The sequence below is a fragment of the Ascaphus truei genome, chromosome 10 (genome assembly GCF_040206685.1).
Source record: "Ascaphus truei isolate aAscTru1 chromosome 10, aAscTru1.hap1, whole genome shotgun sequence".
Lineage (NCBI taxonomy): Eukaryota > Metazoa > Chordata > Amphibia > Anura > Ascaphidae > Ascaphus > Ascaphus truei.
Window position 1 is genome coordinate 54,428,772 of NC_134492.1, and position 15,322 is coordinate 54,444,093.

The 15,322-nt window shown below is 41.0% G+C and overlaps 1 protein-coding gene across 3 annotated transcripts in view; it reads left to right on the forward strand.

The window, feature by feature from the left end:
- LOC142503955 (complement factor H-like) overlaps nucleotides 1–15,322 on the forward strand; it is a 721,803-nt gene that overhangs the window by 527,784 nt on the left and 178,697 nt on the right. For 2 of the 3 annotated variants that reach the window (XM_075616958.1, XM_075616961.1), the window contains exon 13: nucleotides 9,061–9,243. The exons of the other annotated variant lie outside the window; for it this stretch is intronic. In XM_075616958.1, the coding sequence (XP_075473073.1) occupies nucleotides 9,061–9,243 (183 nt within the window). The remainder of the gene's footprint in view (nucleotides 1–9,060; nucleotides 9,244–15,322) is intronic. 3 annotated transcript variants of the gene reach the window in all.

The following is a 15,322-nucleotide window of genomic DNA, read 5'->3' on the forward strand; positions in this document are numbered from 1 at the left end:
GGAGGAGGAATGATGGAGGAGGAATGATGGAGGAGGAATGATGGAGGAGGAATGATGGAGGAGGAATGATGGAGGAGGAATGATGGAGGAGGAATGATGGAGGAGGAATGATGGAGGAGGAATGATGGAGGAATGATGATGATGATGATGATGATGATGATGATGATGATGATGATGATGATGATGATGATGATGATGATGATGATGATGATGATGATGATGATGATGATGATGATTTAACCCGTGCGGCCCAAAATTTTTTTCCTTGGAGCAGTTCGACCCTTCTCACTTTACGAGTTGGGCAGGCCTGCGCTATGGTGATTAAGGGGCTAGGGGCCATCAGAATGTATTTTTTATGTATTATTTCTGGCAATGGAGGACAGGGACCTGCAGTAAGCTGACGAGGATGCCCTTCATATTGGCAGATGTTTATTAGATATTGTAATGTTTATTGGGGGCCTAGGAGATGGGTAGTGGGGCTGTTGTGTGTATTTGTGTTTATTGTGGGTAGCGGGGGTGGGTGAAGGGGGTAATAGCCCCAAGGATGGGTGTTTAGGCCTACCGAGTGGGTAGCGGGAAGGATTAACCCCTTCATTACCTTAGCGGTATTAACCGCTTAGGTAATGAAGGGGTTAAGTCCACCCGCAACCCCCCGCAAGGCCTAAACAACCATCAAGGACAAAATACCACCTTCACTCACCCCTGCTACACAAAATAAACATGGCACTGGTGTTTAACCCCTTCATTGCCTTAGCGGATATCCTCTAAGTTAATGAAGCTGCTTTAATGTAATTTTTATTAATAGTGTGCAGGAGCAGGGGGTCTCCTGAGCTGAATCGCTTTGATTTCAGCCTCAGGGACCCCCTGCTTTCCAAGATACAGGCCTTGTTATGGGGTGCCGGTATCTCCTATGCATGTAAATGTCCCTCGTCATGTGACCGTGGGAATCAAATGCATAGGAGATACCGGCACCCCATAACGGGTCTTGTATCTTGGGAAGCAGGGTGTCCCCAGACCTGAAACCAACGCGGTTCTGCTCCGGAGACCCTCTGCTTATCTACACTATTAATAACATTTAAATGTAACAACTTTAATTTCGGCGAGATTTACGCATAGAGAGAGGCGGCTCTCTCTCTTCGGCAGAATCAAATCGCCAGCTGAACCCTTTTCGGAGCGCTGATCATCTCATCGCCGACTACATTGCCATTTTTGCAAAGGTTGCTACACTGGCGACACACTTTATTCGAGCTTGGCTAGTCCCACGAATTCGGGTATACCCGGGTGTATTGAGGTTTGTGACTGTTTTCTGCCCGAGTACATTGAGTTATTTTCCAAGCAGGGATTGAAGCATTTTATTCCCGCTGGCTGCAATACTGCACAGTATATATATATAAACTGCATTACAATTCATGAATTTATGCCATCTGGTAGACACGCAAAGCATTGCAGCCTATTAAATCCTAATCATTATCATTTAACAGATCAGCCGCCCATCAGCCAGGCATGAACCCAGGCTGGGAAGGCAAATGCAACGGGGCTTGTCAGAGGTTAGTAGTGGCTTATTCCAGGTATCTGCCAGGTACATACCGGGTATTTGCTCGAATAAAGTGTGTCGGTGCAGTATCACTGTTATTTGGAGCTTTCTGCATACCGTGATAGCAATGCTGCCAAAAATGGCGATTTTCAAAAAATGACGATTTTTTTTCTCGACGCTTAGTGAATAGGCCCCTATGTCTGTTCTGTTTGTATCTGTGTGTGTCAGTATACTTTGTGCGTGTGTGTGTGTGTGTGTATGTACGTGAGTTTGTCTGTCTGTTCTGTGTGTATCATTGTATGTGTATGTGTATATGAGTATTATTGTTACCTTTGTTACATTGTTTATACACAGACACTCGCTGATACATTTATCACATGGGGGGCTATTCTATAAACCTTCATAAAAAAAAATCACAGAGTCGGATAAAATGCGAGTTTTTTGAGCATTGCTATCATGGTATCAGAAAGCCTTGATTACAAGTGATATTAAAATTCCCAAAACGGGCAAGTAGCCGGCGACGTGATGATCGCCTCTCTAAAAAGGCCAAATCCGGCAATTTTTTTTAGCTGCAGAGAGAGTTACATAGCGAGAGACGTCTCTCCCTGTGCAAATCTCGCCCCAAATGTATGTTTTTTAATACAATTTATAATACTAGTGTAGATAAGCATGGGGTCTCTGGAGCCGAACCGCATTGATTTGATGCCCCGGGATCCCCTGGTTCCTGAGATACAGGCCCTGGTAGGGGGTGCCCGTGTCTCCTATGCATTTAAATCCCACCTTCATGTGATCGTGGGAATTAAATTCATAGGAGATACCGGCACCCCATAACAGGGCCTGTATCTCGGGAACTAGGTGTCCCCGGAAATAAAACCAACACGGTTCTACTCCGGAGACCCCCTGCACATCTACACTTGTATTAAAAATTGTATTAAAACAGCTTCATTACCTTAGAGACTAGCCACTAAGGCAATGGAGGTGTTAAACATCAATAGCCTGTTTCTTGGGGTAGAGGGGGTGGATGAAGGGGGTAGTAGTCCCAGGGTGGGAACTGCTATGGTAATAAAGGGGTTAACTAGTCCCACTACCCCCCAGAAGGCCTAAACACCCACCCTTGGGGCTACTACCTCCCCCTCAACCAATACCTTTACCCCCAAGAAACTAAATTAAACTCAACAACCTTACTACCCACCTCCTCTACCCCAACCCTCCCTCCCCCCAAAACATACAGTACAGGCATTAATAAAGTAAATACAACTTCTACTTACCCCTGCCATCATGAAGGGCATCCTCAGCAGCATACTCCAGGTCCATGTCCTCCGATGCCAGCAAGAATTAATAAAGTAAAAACAACTTCTACTTACCCCTGCCATCATGAAGGGCATCCTCAGCAGCATACTCCAGGTCCATGTCCTCTGATGCCAGCAAGAATACAAGAAAATATACAATATAATGGCCCCTAACCCCTTAATCACCTTAGTGGTTAATAACCACTATAGTAATTAAGGTGTTAATCCCCCCTTACCCGCTACCCACCCGTGAGGCCTAACCACCCACCCCAGACCCACTATACCCACACTATACCCATTGATTAGTATAGTGGTATTTCATACCCATATAATAAGGGCATGATAAGCCACTATAGCAGTCAATGATAAACATAATAAAATAACATGAAGACCAAAAATACACAATAATATATACAGAGGCACCTAAAAACCACAATTCAAGAAATAAAAGATAAACCAATAAATTAAAGAAATAAAACCAGTAGCCAACAAAACAATTAAATAATTTAAACCACTAGCCAACCAAACAATTGATACATTTAAACCAGTAGCCAACAAAACGAAGAATTGATTTAAACCAGTAGCCAACCAATCAATTAAAGAATAAAACCAGTAAAAAAAACAAATCAATTAATTAATTAAAACCAGTAGCCAACAAAACAAATAATACATTTTACACTCTAACCAATCCTAAAATGTTCTAAAAACAAGCTATCCAAATTCACAACAATGTTAACCAAACAATAAACAGAAATTGAAAAAATAACAAACAATAGAAAACAAGCAATTGCAAAAAAATGCATTGGCTGTCACGGTATAATAGTAATTTTGCCCATTACTGTATGTGTTGGGGGGGGGGGAGTGGGGGTTGTTGGGGGTAGTGGAGGTGGGTAGTAGGGTTTTTGTGTGTATTTTTATTTATTTTGGGTAGAGAGATTGGGAGAAGGGGGTCGTAGCCCCAAGGATGGATGTTTAAGCATACCTGGTGGTAGCGGGAGGGCGTAACCCCTTCATTATCTTAGCGGTCTTAACTGCTAAGGAAATGAAGGGGTTAACACCACCCACAACCCCCCACCCCCCCGCAAGGCCTAAACACCCACCAAGGGCCAAATACCCACTTCACCCACCTTCGCTACCTACAATAAAGAGGGTAGGGTAGGTGAACAAAGTTCAGTAATAGTGCTCTAATGACCGTGATGGTTGTACATCTATGATGCAATAAATGCTTGATTGAAGATGGCTAGGTGCAGGTATAAGGGTGAGTGATGAGGTATATATGGGTGAGCATGAGTGTCTGTACCCAAATATAATGTCCTGGTGAGTGTGGGTAATGGAGCTATATGAGCCCCACTCCCTCACTGCCAATGTGGACTGGGTCTGACAACTGCCTGATAACACCAATAAAATACCCCAAAGTACAGTTAAATTACCAACTCACGTGACCATGCCCTTGTAGCCTTCCAGGATGCGTGCTTCTGCAGGTAGGAAAGGATATGGTAGCCACAGATGCAGGTGATGCAGAGCACAGCAAAGATACAGGATACACCGGAACAGCAGCAGTAAAATAAAAGTCCTTTATTGTAACTTCATGGTGCAGACAGGGATGGGTGCAAAAGACCTCCTTCTCTTACGCGTTTCACGCCTATAAGGCGCTTCGTCAGAGAGTACAGGTAGGTGTGCCATGTTCCCACTCTTATAGTGGTCTAAATGAACCACAATTGAAAAATCGCCGTTTGAATCGAAAACCGGAAGTGACGCGATGATCACCTAAACCGGAAGTGACGTCGCGCAATGCGCGAGGCTACCTGATGGATAATGTGGCTTATATGTAGTTTACACATGATCGTGTCTCAGGATTTAGCAGCAAGAAAACCGTTAAACTGGCCAAACTCTTTCTTTGCTTGTAAATCAAAGAGTCTATTGCGATCGTCCTTCTCAACCGGAAGTGACGTATCGCACTGATACACATGATGATCAATGTTTATAAACAATGTTGGTTGTCATAGCAACCAAAACGGCATTCTATTCGATGTTTGACATAGAAAAAACATGTAAATAGAGGGGAAAATTGGCACAAATATCTTGCTAAATAATCAGTTAGCTAAGATAAAGCAAGATATATTAAAAACAGCTAAAAGAAATACATATACACATCGGAGGACATAATGACATCACAGTTCAAATAAAAATAGAAAAATACTAAATTAGTCTATATAGATGTATATTTGGAGCAGGATATTGCAAGGATAAAGTGTAATTAGCAAACATATGTGCAGAGATATTGGGCTATGAACATCTTAGTTTGGGGAGAGATTTGTCCTATACATATTGATCACACTCATTTAACAAAAAATATATTCAATCATCATTAATCAGTACACAATTATGATAAGAAATGTTTCAATTCCCAATCTGTATTTCTACCCCCGGGTGATAATGACCCGAGGGTATAAATCTAGAACATTTCTCTTTTATTAAGTGTCCCTTCTCTGTTGCCGCCCCTTGTGTGTTTGGGGATGTACTCCAATGCATTGAATGTAAATGTTTCTATGGAGCCATATGGGCAATCACAGAAATGTTTAGCTACAGGCAGATGTAGATCATTCCCACTATGTGGGAATTGTTCATATTGCAAATACGCTGCCCTACTGTCAGAAATTGTTAATAAACACACAGGTCAAAAGTATAAGATCACTCATTTTATGACATGTAACACAAACTATGTGGTATATAAACTAAACTGCATGTGCGGTAAAATATACATTGGAAGGACAATTCGTCCGTTAAAGATCAGGATCTCTGAACATCTAAGATCAATCAAAAAGAATGAACTACATCTGCCTGTAGCTAAACATTTCTGTGATTGCCCATATGGCTCCATAGAAACATTTACATTCAATGCATTGGAGTACATCCCCAAACACACAAGGGGCGGCAACAGAGAATGGACACTTAATAAAAGAGAAATGTTCTGGATTTATACCCTCGGGTCATTATCACCCGGGGGTATAAATACAGATTGGGAATTGAAACATTTCTTATCATAATTTTGTACTGATTAATGATGATTGAATATATTTTTTGTTAAATGAGTGTGATCAATATGTATAGGACAAATCTTTCCCCAAACTAAGATGTTCATAGCCCAATATCTCTGCACATATGTTTGCTAATTACACTTTATCCTTGCAATATCCTGCTCCAAATATACATCTATATAGACTAATTTAGTATTTTTCTATTTTTATTTGAACTGTGATGTCATTATGTCCTCCGATGTGTATATGTATTTCTTTTAGCTATTTTTAATATATCTTGCTTTATCTTAGCTAACTGATTATTTAGCAAGATATTTGTGCCAATTTTCCCCTCTATTTACATGTTTTTTCTATGTCAAACATCGAATAGAATGCCGTTTTGGTTGCTATGACAACCAACATTGTTTATAAACATTGATCATCATGTGTATCAGTGCGATACGTCACTTCCGATTGAGAAGGACGATCGCAATAGACTTTGATTTACAAGCAAAGAAAGAGTTTGGCCAGTTTAATGGTTTTCTTGCTGCTAAATCCTGAGACACGATCATGTATAAACTACATATAAGCCACATTATCCATCAGGTAGCCTCGCGCATTGCGCGACGTCACTTCCGGTTTAGGTGATCATCGCGTCACTTCCGGTTTTCGATTCAAACGGCGATTTTTCAATTGTGGTTCATTTAGACCACTATAAGAGGGGGAACATGGCACACCTACCTATACTCTCTGACGAAGCGCCTTATAGGCGTGAAACGCGTAAGAGAAGGAGGTCTTTTGCACCCATCCCTGTCTGCACCATGAAGTTACAATAAAGGACTTTTATTTTACTGCTGCTGTTCCGGTGTATCCTGTATCTTTGCTGTGCTCTGCATCACCTGCATCTGTGGCTACAATAAAGCGGGCACTGGCATTGCCTTAGCCGCTAAAGTAATGAAGTTTCCTGTAAATGCATTTTTCATGCCTGGGATTCATGCCGGGGGGCCTCCGGTGCTGATACTAATGGGTATCAGCTCCGGAGACTCCTGGCATCAATACATGCAGAAAAAAATGCATTTCTTTTTCTAAGTCCTCTCTCGCCGACTTCTCTGCAGGTTCTCCCCTGCCTCATGCCAACTTTTCCTTTCATGAGTATTTATGGAGAAACTCTGCATTTTAGAGCCTCGATAAGCTGCGATCGGCCTCGATAAACTAATTGAGGCAACTAGAATTACATGAGTTTCAGAACCTTCCGATAAATGGCTTAAAGCCGATCGGACAGCGATGTTTTTTTTTGATGGGTGACATTTTGGGTGATTTCTTCCTTTATCGCCCACTTATCGAGGCTTACTGAATAGCTGTAGGCATATTTGTTGATAAGTGCCTTATCAAGGCTTATAGAATAGCCCCCCTAGTGTTTTACATTCAATCTGATATACACTTATGTGAGGGATTCAACATTATTCTTCTGGTATATCAGTTAGGTGTACAGTAGTTTCATAATTTTCTCTGCTTAAATATTTCGTACCAACTTAGGTTGGGGATTTCCCTTTTATGATGTGCCTTTCTATCAATGGTATTTTTCATATGTGCATTTTTCAGGTATACCGTAGTAATCCATATTTTAGGAGGGGACCTTGTGTTACCCCTCTGTGATTTATGGTTCTCTGTAGGTTTATAATTATCTGCCCAGCATTCAGTCTATTTAGGAAGTTTATTCAGGCTTGTTTAGCATTTATTGATTTATTGGCAAGGGGTTGGTTCGCTCGGTGACTGTGTTTTTCAGAATTTGTATTGTGTTTGTCCTCATCATTGTTTGTATAATAATAATAGTGCCCCCCATTTGTGAAGTTTTGGGGATTCCTTATTCTAGGGAGTCCCTCCCTCCCTCCCTGTTTTGTTGATTAGTTCTATACTATGCTCCTGGGGAGCAGCGCCTGATGGACCAGGCAGAGGTGCTACTGTTGCTTCATTATTTTTTGTCTTAGTAGTTTCTTCTTATCTCTTATAGCCGGCTGGTATCTTATTATCTCTTATAGCCGGCATGTTTCTTCTTATCGTTTATAGCAGATGGGTTTATTATCTCTATTAGCAGATGGGTTTCTTCTTATCTCTTATAGCAGACGGGTTTCACACAATGCAATACCAGTTTCACGGTACCCGCTGCTTTGGGCTTAGAGTCCTATCCTCTGGTCCATATTTATAGGAGAGGGATCGCTGAGCTCCTGATATAGAGTCTGTTGTGCACGGCTGACTTCACAATCTACCAGACTCCCCAAAGGGTGGGACCACAGAACAGCACAATTCTCTATTATCTACCCCCATCTTCCTCATAATATGTATACTGTACATCAGGGGGGCACAATCTTTTGGCCCTGCGCCCCCTGCCTGCTTAGCCCCAGTGCTTGCACTCCCCCCCCCCCCACCACCTGGTCTCCTGCACCAAACAACGCCGCGGGGTTATGTGACGCCGCGTTGATTAAGCCTTCCCGCTCCCCGGCATTTCTTTTAAAAGCTTAGGGGAAGAGCGCGGGCCTCTGTAACCACCGCGCTCCCCCAAAAAATTATCACGCTCCCCAATTTGCGCAACCCTGTTGCACATGAATGCAATCCCTGTTATAGCTTTGTTTGTGCATTATGGACCTATGTCAGGTCCCTACAATCTGTTTCCCCCCGAGGGGCCTTGATTCTCTAATCTGCCACGATATACTCTTCAGCACTCAGTCACAATGAGCAAATATATCAATATAAATATATAATAGGTAAAGGGGACCATAGTTAACAACATTATAAAATATATATAAATACCTTACCACTCAGGAAGGAGAGACTGTACCTGGCAAAGGGATTAACCCCTAACCCACCCTGATAGAGGGTGTCCCGTCCTGGGACATAGGAAGGGGAAGGGCAGATATTCCTTCAGGTAGAATATAGGGGAATTAAGCTCCTTCAGATCTTGTTTTGGATGAAATAAAACCCGGTCACTAATAATAAACAGCAATTTACATTTGTAAAAGCAGCAACATGTGCATTACCCCCCGAAAAGGTCAATATGCAGAGGCAGTGGCACCAAACATTGTGCTAAGAAAGAATTTCGTCATGATCATTTATTTTTTGTAGTAAAAAAACGCCTCCACTTAATGGGGCATCGCAATACTATAATTAGAGGCGAATTAAATCTAAAAGTTTAGGTACAAACTGTTATTTACTTTTTTCTTAGAAACGTGTTCCAATAATGACATTAGAGTGGAAAATGCTGATCTTGGGAGAACTCTGAATAAATATGTGACTGGAGAGAAAGTACAATACAGGTGTCACCCGGGACTAACAACTACAGATGGAAAAGAGAGTGGTGAGATTGAATGTCGTCCTAACGGGAAGTTCTCTCCAGGAAAATGTCTCAGTGAGTATCTTTCACTTTCTTTGTGTTTGATCAATAGTATACAGCAACCTGTGATCCTTTCACTCTGCCGGGGCACACATTGTGTGTGTATGTGGATATCATTATCATTGTAATTTATTTTTTACACAAATTCACATTGAAGCATTTCCACATAGAAATGTATAGTGAAGATACAATATATAGTATGACTCACAGCCAAGTAAAACACGCCTTGCATTATTTATGTGGGATATAAATTACGACACACCCCATGATGTAGCACATTTTATGTCTTGTTGTCATTTGTGAAGGGTAGGAACACAGAACAAGTGCAACCAGGTTTTAGTAAAATACCATTTTAAAATCAGTAATTAACACAATTCTCACATTGTATGCCAAGAGATAATGGGGAAGGGCAGGGTTGCAGACCTGAGTAAGAATATTCTCACAAGTGGTATTTTTATTTGCTGTATGTTTTCATATAACAATATAACAATCAGTGGCTCCAGTATACGAGGTACAATGTGGTGTAGAAGGTATAATCACTGCTGCCCGATCACTGAATACAAAATGGCAGGGAGTGTGTTCTCATCTGGGTCTCGTTCTTTATTCAGAAAACAAGTTCCCTTCTGCGCCCCCCCTGTACGTCGCTCCCATTCAGCTTCTCTTCAGGCTGCTTCCGCCTTGACTATCATCAATTAGCACAATTTTTTTAACATTACTAGTAATATTTATCTATTGTTACGGCATTGGTATTTTGTCTTTATGTGTATGCATTATGTTTGTTTATATTTACTTAGATGGATGTATTACTATTGGCTTTATTACTTGTTAAAAGGTGTATATAAATAATATAAGAGAGTTGAGGAAATAGAGCCAAGCTCTGACGAAGCTGTTACTAGCGAAACGCGCAGGGTTAATTGGTGGCGGTGGTCCGAGAGAACGTTGTGATGTCAAACGGACGTCAAGGCGGAAGCACCCTGAAGAGATGCTCAACGGGAACGGTGTAATTGGGTACGCGGAAGGTAACTTGTTTTCTGAATAAAATACGGGACCCCGATGAGAACAGATTCCCTGCCATCTTGTATTCTGTGATCGGGCAGCGGTGATTACACCTTCTACACCATATTGTATGTCGTATGCGGGAGCTACTGATTGTTATATTATTATATGTAAGTGAGAATTCTGTGCTATTACTGATTTTAAGATGGCCTTTTACTCTAATCTGGTTGCTCTCGTTCCATCTTGTTTCTATTTTATGTGAGGACCCCCTGGAGGGACCTGAAAGAGCTGAGATACCCCGGCTCTAAGGACTGAGACAGTAACAAGAGTGTTTGGACTATAGCATTTAGGAATTATTTTAGACTTTGTAGACTTACATTTTGTTGTCTATTTTCCCAGTGGGGGGCCTGAGTTTAGCACACTTATTTTTAACACTTGGAAAGGTGTCGCCCCTCCGAATACTAAATATATGACTGGGACATGATTTACGGGTTGAATCTAGAGATGTGCAAATATCTCGGAGAACAGTTCACAAAACTCATTGCAATCATTGCAAAATGTAAGACTTTGTGTACGATGTCACTGTTGGCTCAATGCCCTATTCTAAGGCCCCAAAGAAACCAAAGCAGCTGAATTTTACATTAAGCATGGTTACATTTGTATAAGGAAACCAATTACATTGTTACATTCTATACACATGGTTGTTTTTTTTGGTCAGCTACCAGGTATTCCACCTTCAGTAGAGGGTTTCATTCTCTCCTCTGCTCTCTCTGGGAGCGGAGCTTGTTTCATGATAGACTTGTGAAAAATATTGTCCTAAATTTTACATCGGATATTATTACTAGGTCCCCTAATATAAAGGGATATGCATAAATACGATGAAATAATTGGAACATGACCTGTAATTCACAGGATACTATTACAGGAATCTGTCAAAGTTACATGTTCTTTTTTGGGGTAATGGTTAAGGAAAATAAATACATTTTTTCAGAGGCAATTAGGACAGTTTCGCTTCTATGCAAAATTTACTCCCTTTACTCCCTTTTCCTCCAAATCCTCCCCGGTCTTATTAGGAAATATGTCTGTGTGTTTAGGGAGGAAAACAAAGGTATTGCCTGCAAGTCGGTAATCAGTTACATTATTATTTATTATTATTATTAGATTTAACACAAATTCCAGTGCTCTACCAAATCAATTAGAGATTATAGAAAATATTTAAATAAATTAACAAACGGTTTAGTATCACAGTGAAAGGTGAATGAATTTCTGCCATAATGAGCAAGTTCTAATTTTGCGTGAATAACATGATATGAAAATGCAAGAAAATAGGAAAACAGTGTATAATATACAGTAATACAATAATATTGATAGTGCTTGCCACATATAATGTAGTGACTCTCAACTCTATCAAACATTAGTGGACTTGAGTATTAATAGTGGGAAATGTCACAATGTATAATTGTACACTGCGCTTTGTGATCAGTGAAAACTGAAGTTGCGTGATATAGTTCCACACAAGTGACATTATTCCTGGGTCAGAATGGAAGTTGGATACCACTAATTCTCTCCCAGTGTTATAAAGTGAATCGAGTATTTAAATGGGGAAGGGGAGAGGGTGAAAGCTCTTGTACAGTCGCATAGGTTGTTACATTAGTGCTAGGAGCAGAACAATCTGTAGGCTGGAGAAATATTTGCCAAAGCTAGAAAAGAGCTCCTGTAGAATAGCACTCAAAACAAATAGTGCCAAATGATGTCGTTGTTAAAATGTAACTTTTAATATAAATACAAATACTGTATAAGACAAATCAGACAAGCCCTGACATGTAGTCAACACAGAACTAAAAACTCAATAAAACTGATGACAACCCAACTTAGACTGAGGTGGTGACAACTATTGGTGGAAAGCTAGTGGTGGCCCTGGTCCTATTATAATATATACTGTATTTGCTTATTTTACCATCTACAATCTGTTTGTACCCATGTCTGACACAGATAATGTTCCTCCACTACAAAAGCTGCATCTTAATCTAGCTGAGAGTACTTGTATGACTTCTTCATACATATGGTAACTATATCTAATGCTTTTCCCTGTTCACAGGGGAATGCAAAATGTCACATTTGGATCACGGAAGTTACCACACAGATAAAAATATCTTTGAAGTGGGAGAATATTTGCCGTATAAATGTGACAAAGGCTTTAGGAGTCCCGGGAGACGGACTACAGATAGTGCTCAATGTCTTCAGCAAGGATGGTCTGTTCCTCCTCAGTGTGTGGGTATGTCTGGTCTGGTCAAATTCATAATCTACACAACGCAATACATTTCCATATTGTAGCTGCATAAAGCAGCTATTTTGCTCACCCTGTTACTTTGTGGTTGGTTAGGTATAACCAGGAATTGACAAATGAAGTATATGTTTAGATCCAGATTTACACCAAGTGACCAAACTGAGGTATGTCAAGTGAGTCTCACTCCCTGGAAGGAATCTCACTGTTAACTTATCGACCTGAAGCCTCACAGTCAGAATCTCTCTATTTAAACATGTTTTTCTTGGCCTTAAATACGAATGCTTTGGCCCTTAGAACATACTCAATGCGACCAAATGACTTTAATTACAGTACATTTGTTTCCATTCAAGCCCGAGGTCTCTGATCCTACAAATGAGTGAGAGGACTTTTCAATGGGGTCATCTCTGTCACTTTATCAAATAGTTGAAGCTGTTATGTGTGCGCTGGCCACAAGATCCCTCAGTAACCCTTAGTGATATCGCTCCTGCAGCTCATTACACTCCCATGATCAACAGTGTCAGAATTAGCACTAAGATAAAATAACAAGCGCATGGAGGGACATATTCAATAAAAATAGGTAATAACAATACATCACTTACAATAAAAGAGTTCCAGTCTCCCCACTACCGTAGCTCCAATGTTATCCTCAGTTGGTCCTACAAGATGGTATACACACATCCCACACACATGGGGGCAGGAAGTCCAGCTGGAAAGTGACGTTCCGGTAAAGTAGATGAGGTGCCGCAAGCAAGCAGCAGCTGATCGCGGCGTCCTCGTGGGGGTGTGCTGACTACAGGCTTCCGTCGTCACGGTCTTCTGCCTCATGCATCACTGAACAAGTTAACTCTTGCCTCTATGCGTTACGCATTGTAACTGCGCTCCATCAGGGGGTGAGTCATTGGCTACTGTAGGGGTTGCATTTATACCAGGTTACCTCCTCCAGAGGTTGAGCCTGGACCAATCATTCAGGGGATTTATGCTTCCAACAATTTAACCAATGCAACACCGGTATTACATTAAACACATGACTAACATTTGGACAATTCAATCCAGCACAGAAATACACATACCTGTAGTATATATATCTTCGCTAGGTAATCTCAGTATAAATACCCTGATATTATATCATAAGGGCAATCTCAAGGAGCGGCTCAGTGAGTAAAGACTGGTACTGAGTTTGAAGCAAGGGAACCCGATTCAATTCCTGGTTTCGGCTCCTTGTGACCTTGGGCAAGCCACTTTATCTCCCTGTGCCTCCAGCACCTAAAACAGAGATTGTATGCTCCATGGGGCAGGGACTGTGTCTGCAAAATGTCTCTATAACGCTCTATGTAAAACTATTATTGTTATTGACAATGTATTCACATTAAACACAACTCTTATACACGCATTGGGCCAGAAGAAGAGAGAAAATAAACCCTAAATTGAAATATGTTTTAGAGTAATCATACAATCATACAATAAAGGTAACCACATCTACTGGTTAACAAAAACATCATAACATATAAATATATATATAAACATATAAATATATATGTGAGCTTTCTACTGGTATATGTAATTGGTTGCCATTCATTACGTTTAGTCATATAGAAAAAGATTTAATCAATTTTCATAGGTATTGTCTACCCACAGTAGATGGAAATTAGATTAAAGTTTAAATGCACAATATTAAGTGTAATACATGGCCCAAAGGTCCACAGTTAGCACATAATCACCAATTGCGTATCCAATGGGTATTACTCATATACAGTTATATATAGCACATACTGTATCATCGTTTGATTCCTGGTTTGGAACATTTCATTAATTATAATATTTGGTACCCCAAATCACTTAGTTCATAGTTTAAAACATTTTTTTTTTTAACTTAAGTTTTTTATTGTATCGTAACAGCATAAGATAAACTACAGCTTACATTTTTTGTCGAACAAGTAAACAATACATTAACGAGTAAGATGTTAGAAGAAAAAACTCCAACTGTACTTCAGGACCCAGCCTTCAGGTGAATCGATATAGGCCGTATATTCCAGGTCTTTGCGTCCGAAGTATAATAACAAACATTTGATACTCAACTTAAAGGGGATGACAGGACATTAAAAAAAAAAAAAAAAAAAAAAAACCCACAAGGGAGAGGGGGGAGGGAGGGGGGGAAGGAGGCATAGATGTGGTAGGGCATGGGGAGTGGACGCTTGAGGGATGTGGAAGGGGAGATGGTATGTGAACGGATGCATCCGGTGACCCGGAGCCAACCGCACCGGGCTCCTACGATCTCAACCACTTCTCCAGGGGCTGCTAATGTAACGCTGATCTATTGGGCTCCACTTATAGAGAGTACAGCTTACCAACACATCCCAAGGAGAACGCACTTATTACTATCATAGCCAAATTGATGTCCTTTCAATCCCCGGGATATCTGTCTGCGCCAGCCAGGACGTCCAGACTTTTAGGAAATTGTCGCCAGTGTCGTTAACTAAACTCGTTAATTTTTCCATCTGGCAGATGAACCAAATTCAATTTCTAATCTTTGGGATGGTTGGAATATCAGATTGTTTCCATGCTGCTGCAATCTCGCACCGCGTTGCAATTGCAAAATGTGCAATAAGTTTGTTGTGTGCTTTAGAGAGGCCCGCCAGTGGTCTGCTTACAGAAACAGCCACGGGTCTGGGGGTATTGTGAGATCAAATAGTCTCTGAATCCAATGTCGAATCGCCTCCCAGAGAGGGGAGAGCCGTGGCCAAGACCACAGCATATGTAACAGGTCTGCTGATCCCCCGCACTGTCGAGGGCACAGCGGGGAGGATCCCGGCA